At 40.2% G+C, this 11,206-nt stretch overlaps 1 protein-coding gene across 3 annotated transcripts; it reads right to left on the reverse strand.

The window, feature by feature from the left end:
* Positions 1–388: 388 nt before the first annotated feature.
* On the reverse strand, positions 389–11,206 carry MSANTD4 (Myb/SANT DNA binding domain containing 4 with coiled-coils). 3 transcript variants are annotated; one of them, XM_082752040.1, is made up of 3 exons: positions 11,078–11,206; positions 4,229–4,855; positions 389–2,394 (listed from the first exon to the last, which is right to left on the reverse strand). In XM_082752040.1, the coding sequence occupies exons 2-3, from the start codon at positions 4,688–4,690 to the stop codon at positions 1,819–1,821; spliced, it is 1,038 nt and encodes a 345-aa protein (XP_082608166.1). In that variant the 5' UTR covers positions 4,691–4,855; positions 11,078–11,206; the 3' UTR covers positions 389–1,818. The 3 variants fall into 3 exon arrangements, with proteins under 3 accessions (XP_082608166.1, XP_082608165.1, XP_082608167.1); XM_082752039.1 differs by having other exon boundaries at positions 11,068–11,172; XM_082752041.1 differs by lacking the exon at positions 11,078–11,206 and adding an exon at positions 7,243–8,377.

Below are 11,206 nucleotides of genomic sequence, written 5' to 3' on the forward strand. Positions count from 1 at the left end.
ACAGCCATCATGAAATCCAAGTTATCCCACTACCTGGGTAAACGTTCTACGCACTAAGCAACCCCCCAGATTTTCTTAATTCTGCCTCTCCTGTGCTTTGAAAGAAGGTAAGTTATTTCTTCATATTGAGAGAAAAACTTTGACAGATGACCACAGAAAACAATTTAATATAATTTTTTTTGACACATCAGGGAGATGAGAAGTCCTCACTTCATTTCACAAAGAACAATTTCAGATACTTCTCTCCCTGAGGCATTGCTATCCAGCTGGCTTGCGTCTCCTTCCTTTTTCCTTTCTCAATTAAGTGCTGCTTGGTTTGAGTCCTACTCAGAGATGCCTCGTCTCTTCCACTTACAGGCACCAGCAACTTTGGGGTATTGCAATATTAGTATCCATCTTTCTCTTCATATACTGCTGTAAAGAAACTCTCAAGAGTGATTTTGGGTTGTAGTAGTCAAATTTATTTTCACTGTAGAAGCACACTTGTTTCAGTAATAAAAAAATAACATTTTCTTTGCAGAATAAAAGTAATCCTGTAGTGATATAAATATATTTACTTGCACAAGAATCCACGTAAGTCACTCCATGTATATTCAGATTTAGTATTCCCATACTCCTAAGTGTCAAATGGAGTCAAAAAAGATAGTTGCTCACAGAAAGATGAGTAATCTGAAGTCTGGCTCAGCTGTGATTTACAGATACATATATGAAATAACAGAAATCCTGTTTTTTTCTTTTAAATTAATACCTTGTACATGGAAAAATAGTGACAGCCATCAGTACTGACCATTTCAGTTTGACTAACTAAAACATGGTAAATGGCATCAGCCATAGAAGGTTCTTCAAGCTGTCTCACAGACATAACCAGTTCTGTCTGGGCAGCACTGAGGTATCAAAAGTTTTAGTGTTCAAGCTCAGCAGTCCTTAGCCTGTGTTCAGCCTCCACTCACAGGCTTCCCATTGTCAGTTAATCTCTTTGAAGGAACAAGCCAGGTCTAGTTGCTTTACTTTAGGGGACTGACCAGACAACAGTTACATCCTGCTACTAAGCCCCTGTGCTGCTAATCCAGGTGTAGGATGCTCCATGCAGCATTATTAATGACTTGACAGGCCCACAGTCCAGCTTACGGTAACTATGGTTATGTGTAACTGTATCTGGTATGAATACTTTATGTAAAAAGGAATAATACTATTTTCCACACTCCCATTCAGTTCAGGTCATGAAACAACAGTGAACACCACTGTAGTGGATTTAGCCTATACTTCTTTAACTTTTAGACAATTGCTGAACTCCTCTTTCAGCTGGAGAAGTAGAAAAAAACAAAAAGAGGAAATCAAATTTAATGAATCAATCACATGACTCTGTGTTATGTTCTGCCTAATTATACCTATTTACTGTGTGGGCTATCTTCAGCACCATGCCCTCAGAACATATGCTGATTTATTCTGATGCTCCCTTACTGTTACTGCATTAAAAAAAAAAGTACAACAGTCAATCTTCTCAATTGTGTCTGTGAAACAAGGACACCAAACTAATACAACACAATACTGAAGACAAGAGAACATAACATTTAGTTTTCATACACTGAAACGCAACTTCACACGTAAGCTTATTTATGTAGGCACACTGACTTATTGAGCACCATTCTTTTTTCCCCCCCCATCTTTTTTTTTTTTTTTTTTCTTTTTTTAAGTTTAACATCAACATTCAACTCTGAACGGAATAACATTAAACCTCTAGGACAGTTTCAGTATTAGGAAAAGAACTACCTCTATTTTACAAACATCAAATCGCTAGTACTGACTTGGTTGAGAAGTTCACTGCAGGTGACCCTCTCTCTGAATTCGCAGACGTTCTTTTTCCACTTGCAAGCGTTCCTTCTCAATCTGCAGCTTCTCTGACTCAAATTTTAAGAACTGAAGCCTCTCTTTCTCTAACTGCAAACGTTCTTTCTCAAGTTTTAACTTTTCAGTTTCTAGATCCAGAGGCTGCACAACAGGCTTTTCCGTTTGGGTCAGGTCATTTTCCAGGGCAGGTTTTTCAGCATGCAGAGTCTCTAGCCTCAGTTTCTCCCGCTCGATCTGAAGTCGCTCCTTTTCAAGCTGAAGTCTCTCATGCTCCAAGTCAACATGCCGCAAACGTTCTTTTTCAATTTGCAGGCGCTCCTTCTCCACTTGCAATCTTTCAGCTTCTATGTCTAGTCGCTGCTTCTCCAGCTCCACCTTCTGCTTCTCCAGATTTATAAGCAAGTGAGAATCTTCATAGGCTAACCTAGCTTGAGCAGAGCTCAGATTTCCAAACTCTTCAATGTGGGTGAAATCTGGTAGGTCATTTTCTTTTTTCGAATCAGGCAAAACTGATGACAAAATTTCTTCTTCTTCCTCAATAGGAAACTGCGGAGACGAATGCAATACACAAGAATTACATTTCAGTTTCTATGTTAGAATAATGTTGCATACAACTTCATTGAAAATAACAGATACTGTATTTTTCACAGAATCTCAGAATGGTTGAGGTTGGAAGGGACCTCTGGATATTATCTGGTCCAATTGACCTGCAAAGCAGGATCACCTAGAGCACGCTGCACAGGATGACATCCAGAAGGGTTCTGAGTATCTCTAGAGAAGGAGACTCCACAATCTCTCTGGACAACCTGAGCCAGTGCTTTGTCACCCTGATCTCTGTCTCTCTCTCCACCTTAAAAATACTCCAGAAATATTTAACTTAGATTCTACAAAATAACCACGTTATATCAAAAAAATAATATTTTTTTTCCCCATTTACACAGGTAGAGAAACACACTTGACCTATAAATTAATACTTAGCCATGAAAAATGGAAAATCTGTCTGTGGACATGCAAGAGCAGCATAGGAAACACTGCATGAGAGATATTAGAGTATTCAGAACCACTGACAGAAAAGAAAACTGGATCTAGAAAGCCTATGTTGTTCTTACTTTTCATATAGCTCAGTGACATTTACTTAAGCCATTGGGAATTTGTTGTGACTAATTATCTATCAGAGCAGCTGGATCCACGAACTACGTGGTATGTAAGCTAACCCAGCCCTCATTAACACAAGGATTTAATTTCTAAAAACATTTAACACTGTACAGTATTTAAAACCATCTGACATTTTTCACATGCTCCTAACCCATCAAACTGCATTAAGCAGGTCAATAAACAGGGCTTGTTCAACCAAGTTTATGTTGTCGTGTTTGCTGGAAAAACACTTATGATGCAGATGATGAGGGGGTTAGCACCGCTGTTCTTGGTGGAGCATAAAGGCTGTAATTCTGCAGGAGTTATGTGCTACACACGCATAGTACACAAGGGATCACTGTGACCCATTTGTACACTGCAAATGGAAGGCAAACTGAACAAGTTATGGGTTCAGAAAACAAGACAATGAGAGCCACTGCCACTCTTTAAGTATTAGAGAAGACAGACACCTTTCAACAGCTGCCAGGCAGCAGTTCCCCTACCATTTAGCAGTTTCTCGTGATTTTTGGCAGCACATATCCCATTGGAGTTAAGACTCAGATGTTCCCAATCTAAAGAAGTATCCCTTTTTTTAATTAGCACTACACACTTGTACAGGCAGAACAGAACTACAGCTTTGTACAGGCAGACATATGTAATTTCAGTCTCGTTGGCTGCCTATCCCAGACAGGACAGCCATGGTGTTACTAAGAGCAGAAACCAGGCCCACAGGACTCACAGCTGCTTGATGCAATTCACACTACAGTTCTGACAGAGGAATGGCTGATTGATTTATTCAAGTAACATGTTCAACTCCCGTGGGTCCATTTTAAGAAATGCAAACACTATGCAATCGTGCCTACAGGCAATGTATACTTCATTTGTTAAAGAGGTGCGTTTCTCTTCTCCCTTCATCCATTCCAGTAACTTAACTTATTAAAATAACCAGTTTCCTTCAAGAGTGTATTTGCTTTCTACTGACTGGAATAATTCCTGTCTATGACACACAGAAATGGAAAACGTACAAATACATACTTGTATCAAGGAATATCAACCTTACATAGCGCTGCAAGTTGCTAGATGTAAATATCATCTTTCTGAAACATACCTGCTTCTACAATTTCTTTAATTCACACGTTCAGACAAGACAGAAAGAGATGCTATGAAAAAAACACAGCAAAAATGTCCTACGCTGAAGTGAAAAGGGGGTCATATTGCATATAGTTAATGCATGCCAGTCACTTACCTCAAAATTTTGTGGATCTTCCTCTTCTTCTTCTACTTTGATTTCTGTTAAAGATCCACCTGCTTCTCTGAAGTCAGTGATATTCTGCCATTCAAAACTAGATTCGTTTGCAAATCCCATTTTGTCATCCATATCTTCATTGAGAGAGTCATCTAGATCAGATGAAGGAAGATGAAACCCAGCACCTACCATCTTGATGTTTGCATTCAGGCGTTTTCTCTTCATGAGTGCTCTCCAGTCAAGATACCTCCTTTTCACTTCTGTCCCCGTTCTCTGCTCTCCTTCACCTACAGCGTTTACACACTCTGCTATTTCCTCCCAAGCCTTCCGTTTCATCTCATTAATTGTTGTATTAAGTTGTTTTGAAAAGAGTACTTCTCTCCTTTTTCTGATTTCCTTAAGGAGAGTTTGAGTTTCCTGAACACTAAAATTACTTTTTCTTTTTCTTTTTAATTGTTTCATTTTTTCCAGCTTTAACCTAATAATTTTACCACAGTAGACTACAAGGATTATTTGACACTAATCAGCTAGTAATACAAATAAAATTTAGCAATGAAAGCAGAGCTCAGTTCTTGTGAAGTGATTTTTCTCTTCACTTTGTAGTATTTTTCCTATTTGTCAGGCTTCCTAAGAGAAAAAAGAACAAACAAAATAAATCTCAAAGATACACACTGTGTATTTTCCTTTAATGAACTTGGCTCCGAAATCACCAGTTAAGGAATGCATATTCTGAACCGACTGCTCATCTGATAGAAAAAAACAATTTTGTTAAACTCTGAATATAAAGTAGCTACAGATAAGCTTCTCTAAACTCATATGAATTATAAATCCATTAATATATCCATGTCACAAACCGTTAAGGTTGAGTTGGTATTTCCATTATAGAAATACAGCTATTTTCCTTCAGCTCTTACAGTTTTGCCAGTTGGGATATGCTTAAGGCTGAAATTTGACATATACATCTCAGTTTGAACGTCATTTCCAAAAGAAGCTAAAATTGTTACATCATTACTTCAAAACCAAAATGTTTAGGCAAATGAAATTTGAGACATTTTTTAACTACTTCTGTGAAGAAAAAAAAAAAAAAAAAAGCAGATATGTTAGAAGTTGAAGTTTTAGAGGTTCTTCTGACTTATCTTAATCATAAAAAGAACTGAAGCAACCCTGCTGAATAACAGAAAATAGCTGTTTGAACTAACTGTTCAAACAAAAGCCACACAGTTTTAATAGGAACTAGTTTTAGGAATAAGTCATTACACACCCATGTTAAAGCCCTTCTCCATAGTACTCACACTGTAGAACACCTCAATTCATGTCAGGTGTGACCACAGGTTCAAAGCTCAGTGCCTCTACCCCAGCTCCAGCTAATCCCATGCCTCATGCTGAGGAGCAGGCTAAAACCTCGTAACACACCTGACATCATGCACAGCTCTAAAAGGAAGCAGAAAGTCTGGGAGAAACACGGGACTGTTACAGCAGTGATGAATATAGCACAGACCACATTATCAAAAAACAAAACCAAAACAAAAAAAAAGACTGAGAATCAATAACAATTCCTGTTCAGACTGCTTGGTAAATTCATCTTAAATTCATCTTAAGATTCTTCATGAACTTTCTTTTCAATCACATTAACCTACCACTTTTAGAAAAAGGCTTCAAACCCACCAGGGCAATAATTTACTATACTTACAGTTTCATGTTATGCTTATTATTGATCTAGTTTGCCTTCCATCCTCCAGAAGCACACCGCTCAGATTATATATTTGATTGCTACTGACTAATGACTAGTGGATTTTATCCTCAAATAACTTCCACCCCTAGGTTTTTATAGGATTCTTGTATTACTAAGTATGTAGTATTCGTATATAGGATTTTATGCAGGATTTTTGTATTACTAAGTATTTTTCTCCTGTTATTCTCCTGAAGTTGGTTAAAACTTACACATCAGTACATCACACAAAAGCTTTCCAGTTGGGAGGTAAGGTACATCACCATTCAGAGATCAGTCTCCATCTTCTATGCACTATTTACTGTAAATAAGTGGTTTACATATAAAATCTTCTGAGTTTTCTGTATCAAACAACATTCTTTCATACCCAACACGTAAGCATACTGGCATCATTTTTCTTCCAATATTGCATTTAGGAAACTGTTTTACTAAATTTCCTGGTTGAAATATTGTCCCTGTTACAAATGAAGTCTCAATTCAATCTGAATTTAGTAATATTTATAAAAGACAAGTAAACAGCGCTGGGTGCACGGGGAGTCCATGCTCTACCAACACGCACACAAACACTGAACACTCTAAATATACAGAACATTGCTTTTACGTACGCCTATATATATGTACAATCAGAACAAACAATCCTTTAAGTAAGTCTATTACTATTAATGTCCATAACTGGGGGAGCATAGTTGGCCTGGTTGAAGTACTCCCATATATTCCATGACTTATCAGTCTCCATTTTCTATTCCTTTTCTTGATTACAAACACCGGAGAATTCCAGGGCTAGTCGTTCGAACAATATGTCTCGCTTTAAGTTGTCAAGCAACTGGTCTTTGGGACGTATATATCCCATTCTTCCTGGATCGAAGAAAAGCGTATCCATCTCTTTTTCAAGGCCAATAGGGCCTGGGTCAAAAGGCACGTCCAGGTCACCAGGGGGCGTAACAGCAAAAGCCTTTGATGGCAGTAGCAGCAGAGGGGCCGATGGCATAGCAGTCGGATCAGTAAAGGAGCCCGCAGGAGCCCTCACTATCTGGCAAACCACACGTTTCTGACTGTGGTCCCACAGGGCTCTTTAAGGCCTCAGAGACTGCTCGCCAGGTGCCAAGCAATCCCACTGCAACCTTGTCATTTTTAGTTGCAGAGTCCCACACCTTGACCTCAGTTTGGTCCCATATTACAGGCCCATAAACTGTCCGATTGTTAATAAGGAGAATAAGCTGTAAGGCTACCAGGACAGTCTTTGTTCCTAAGGACGTATGATTCCCCATAATGCGCAACTGCTTACCAGCGAGAGGCAGCTGTGTGTGCGGGTCCGCTTCTCTCAGCTTGAGATTATTCGCAGCTCCAGTGCACCTATTTCCAGCGACCTTCTGTACGAGCTTCTCTGAGCAGTTTGCTGAGTATGGCCAACCCTATCTTCATGAGGCGATCAATGTGCCTGTTCCTGTCCTGGTCCCTGTTCTGCTAGCCTGTTCCTTTTTATTCCTTCTTTCTGCTTCTTTATTGATGACGTAACTTCATTATATCGTGTTGCCTTTTTATCTCGAGGACAGGCTCCCCTCTTACACCCTTCGCTCCACAGCAGTTCTTTTCAAAACAACTTTTCACTGGTCAAACAACTTTGCCCGGCAACAGCAAACACCCTGCAACTTCCATGCCTTAATAGCTGGAAAAAGGAGCAACCCAAGACTGCATGGCATCTCCTTCTTTGTTCCCTCTAAACTCTTTTACATTCCTGATGGCCTCATCGTTAAGAGTCTGATATTCTCATCAACCACGGGGCTTGCCAACCCCCATGGCCACACTCCCACATCTCCCCCTTCTTTATTAATATCAACCATCTTCTTGACACGAATTATTACTCCATATATCACATCCCTACTGTGAAATCATTTATTTCTGGTGGTTAATAGCTAGCCAGTATGCAAGCCCTGAGTCCCAAGAACAAATCGATTTCATAGAACATAAACCTGCATCAGCATGGACCACTGTATGGTGCTCCCATGCAGCTACCTGGCACTTTTGACTCCTCAAACGCAAGTTGGAAACTGTCTATTGTTGTTTAAGATACAGTGCAACTTCCTGCCTTTCTGAAAATAAAATGGATTCATTTTGAAAAAAGACAATTATTGGAGAATGTACTAGCTCTTAGGTTGGTAATGTATACACTCAGCTTGCCACAACTTGTAATATAAGAAGAAGCAAACAACTTTCTGCAGTTTAAAGTCAGATTTATACCACAACACAGCACTCTATCTGCTAGAATTACATATTTTATTTCTAACACCTTTTACCTGATCTTTAAGCTATTCCCTTAACCTTCATTATTATAAGGTTGCCATGAAAAGATACTTGGACATTCAAGGAAGCAGTATCACATTTACTTGTGTCTAGCAGTAAGTCAATTTATTTGGTACTTACTGTGCTTTTCAAACTCAAATTGCAATGTTAGTACTTTTCTGTTATTATGGCAATTGAATTTCTTGACCTATCTATCAAATTCTTAACTTTATTTTGTGTAACGTGCTATTTTTTGTTCAGTTGATTAAACAAAACAAAACAAAAAGTTTAAAAAGCCATTCAGCAGGTAAGTTCTTCAGAAAAGTTGCCAATACACAGAAAGAATTAAGAATACTTTTAGAGGTTTCACTGTTTATACAACAAGTATTCTGGATTGACAAATAAATAGATTGAGCCAAACTCTTGTTGCCAGGTACTTCATGTTTACTTCAGAAACTGTGCGTGTGCGCATGTGTGTGTGCGTGCCTGTATGCCTGTTTCCCAGGTAAGGAGTATTACACAGAGCTCTTACAGCAGACAGTTTCTCTGAGTTTTCACTACCAAGACACTGAATCTTTGTTTAAGGTCAAACCCTACTTCGGATTACTGAACTTGGCAGAATTTCACATGCTTGATTCTAAGAAAACATCCAAGTACTTCACTAGCTATTGGACAATGGGTCAGACTATCCAAAGTACTGGATAAATCAAACTCTTACAGTACTACTCAACTGTCTTTTTTTTTTTTTTTTTTTTTTTAAAAAAAAAAGTAAATATTAGACTCTTACCAAATCAAAGCTGTTTTCCTCTCAAAGCAAGCACCGGCTAAGTCCAAGGTTCTGGTCATTCCACTAATTGGGAATCACAGGATTTCAAAAACTTTTATGTTATTTCTTTTTAACCCTGGACCTTGCTAAATTTCTCAGTGCTAGCATGGCAGGGGAAAGTAGGCACAATCACTTGGGGTGTGTGTGGGGGGTGTTTCAAATCACTTTTCCATCCTCGTTATCTTCTAAATATAATTCTACATGAATAAGGAAGATACAGACGAACTCAGTTTTCCTCTTAGCTCCACGTCAGGTTGAGTTAAAAAACAAAGGTCAGGCTTTGAGTTAAAAAACTACAGGTCAGTTTCACTGCTGCTCACCCAGGTGCTCTGCATCACCTGCCCAGTCTCCCCTTCCACTCTTGAAAACCTCTGATGTAATAATCCCTTACTATGTAGTTTTCTTTAAGACTTTTTTTTTTTTGCTATAGAAAGGGAGAAGCTCCTGAAAGCAACTACAAAGCCTACCTGTTTTAAAACTCATGACTAATCGATAAGCACATCTTACCTTTTCTCTTTCCTTTCTGAAAACATATTGCCTTATTAAAGATGTTTATTTTCCTATTAATTCAAGTGGTGTTTATGTATTGTCTTAACATTATATTAACATCCAGATTTGGATCAACTCTACTGGGGACTATTTACCTTTCTGGTATATTAAATAAAAAGAAATATTAACTTTACTGAGGCTGGGGTTTGTAATATTCTGCTTTCTGATATTGCTAGATGGTACTCAGGGACTTAGTTTATAATTCTGGAAAATTAACGGTTACATGCTCAAAGTATTTAAGGGGCAAGAACACGTAACAAGTCTGAAATATGGAAATGCATACATTCAGCAATAATTCTACATGGAAAAACATTACAGCTTTTTCCAAAGAAAAAGGATGTGAAGATAAGAGCAGAGGTGAAAAAAGTCCAGTTATGTGACAGAGAAATCTCTGGGAAGTAATAGGATACAAACAGCCCTTTATGTGACTGGTCATGCACCCCATCACATGGCACGAGGCTCGCTACAAATGCAAAATTCTGTCTGCATATTTGCACCTTTTGGGTAGAAATGCAACATGCTGGCCAGAGAAACAGAAACGCTGTTGATCATGAGAGAACAGAAAGCTTTCAAAGGGCTCCCAGGTAAGACAGCAGCATGATGCTGTGAGCTTGATGCAGTCCTGTCAGGCAGAAGCAAGCAAAGGTTAAGACGGTCCTCATATCGGGACTAAAGAAAATGAAACTACTCGTCAGTGTTGAAATGAAACAGGTATTACAAAAGTGAACAGAACATTAATACACAGACCAGTAATAACTGCGGAGTGCAGAACGACAGAGGCATCCACATTCTGCCTTTTTGTTTCCTTCGCTCACACCTCACTGTGTGCACATGCTGAAACGGGGCGTTTAAAGCCACAACAAAAAGCCCACAGCCAGAATTAGCCAAACAACCCCCAAACCCCATACAGTCGCCGGGGCTGAAAGCCTGGTGTTAGCATTAAGCTTTAATTACCCTCTAGAATAAACCTGACCTTCATTTTAATTATTATTATTATACCTATATAGTTTGGCTTTTTTCTTTTACAACTTTCAGAGGTCAAGACTAAAGAAACAAGTTTTAAATGAAGGAACCCTGGAACCAATTATTATTTTTTTTTCCTTTTTTTCTTTTTAATTTTAAAATTTCGAGCTCCTCGGAGGCTCTACACGCGATGATGAAGCCCGGGGCTTTCTGGAAGCCCCGAGGCGCGATCCCTCCCCCCTCCCTGGGGCCGTGACGAGCCGCGTTCGTGTGGCAAGCGCCTGGCGGAGCGCCGGAGGCCGGTCCTGAGGGAGGCCGCCGGGCCCGCAGCCCCTTTCCCATGGGGCAGGGGGCGCGGAGCCGCGCCGGGAAGGCCTCCCCCGCCGGCAGCCCCTCCGGGAGGCCGGGGGAGGCGGTAACAAAAGCGGCCCGGGCCCGCGGCCCCTCAGAGGCGCCCGCCCCGCTCCCCAGGGAGCCCCGCGCGCCGCTCACCTGCACCCACCTCGCCCCGCCGCGCCGCCGGCCCTTTAACGCCCGCCGCCCGTCCATTGGGCGAGCCGCGTGCCTGTCAGCCCGTCCCGCGCGCCTATTGGCGGGCTAGGAGCATCGCTTCGTTTTTGCCCCGCCCCCC

Source organism: Aythya marila, assembly GCF_965140915.1.
Source record: "Aythya marila genome assembly, chromosome: 1".
NCBI lineage: Eukaryota > Metazoa > Chordata > Aves > Anseriformes > Anatidae > Aythya > Aythya marila.

Bases quoted from the DNA above. Each gene is read 5' to 3' on its own strand.
- MSANTD4 (XM_082752040.1), bottom strand. From the start codon at position 4,690: ATGAAACAATTAAAAAGAAAAAGAAAAAGTAATTTTAGTGTTCAGGAA. The intron at 2,395-4,228 runs GTAAGTGACTGG...TCGTCTCCGCAG, and splicing joins AAGATCCACAAAATTTTGAG to TTTCCTATTGAGGAAGAAGA.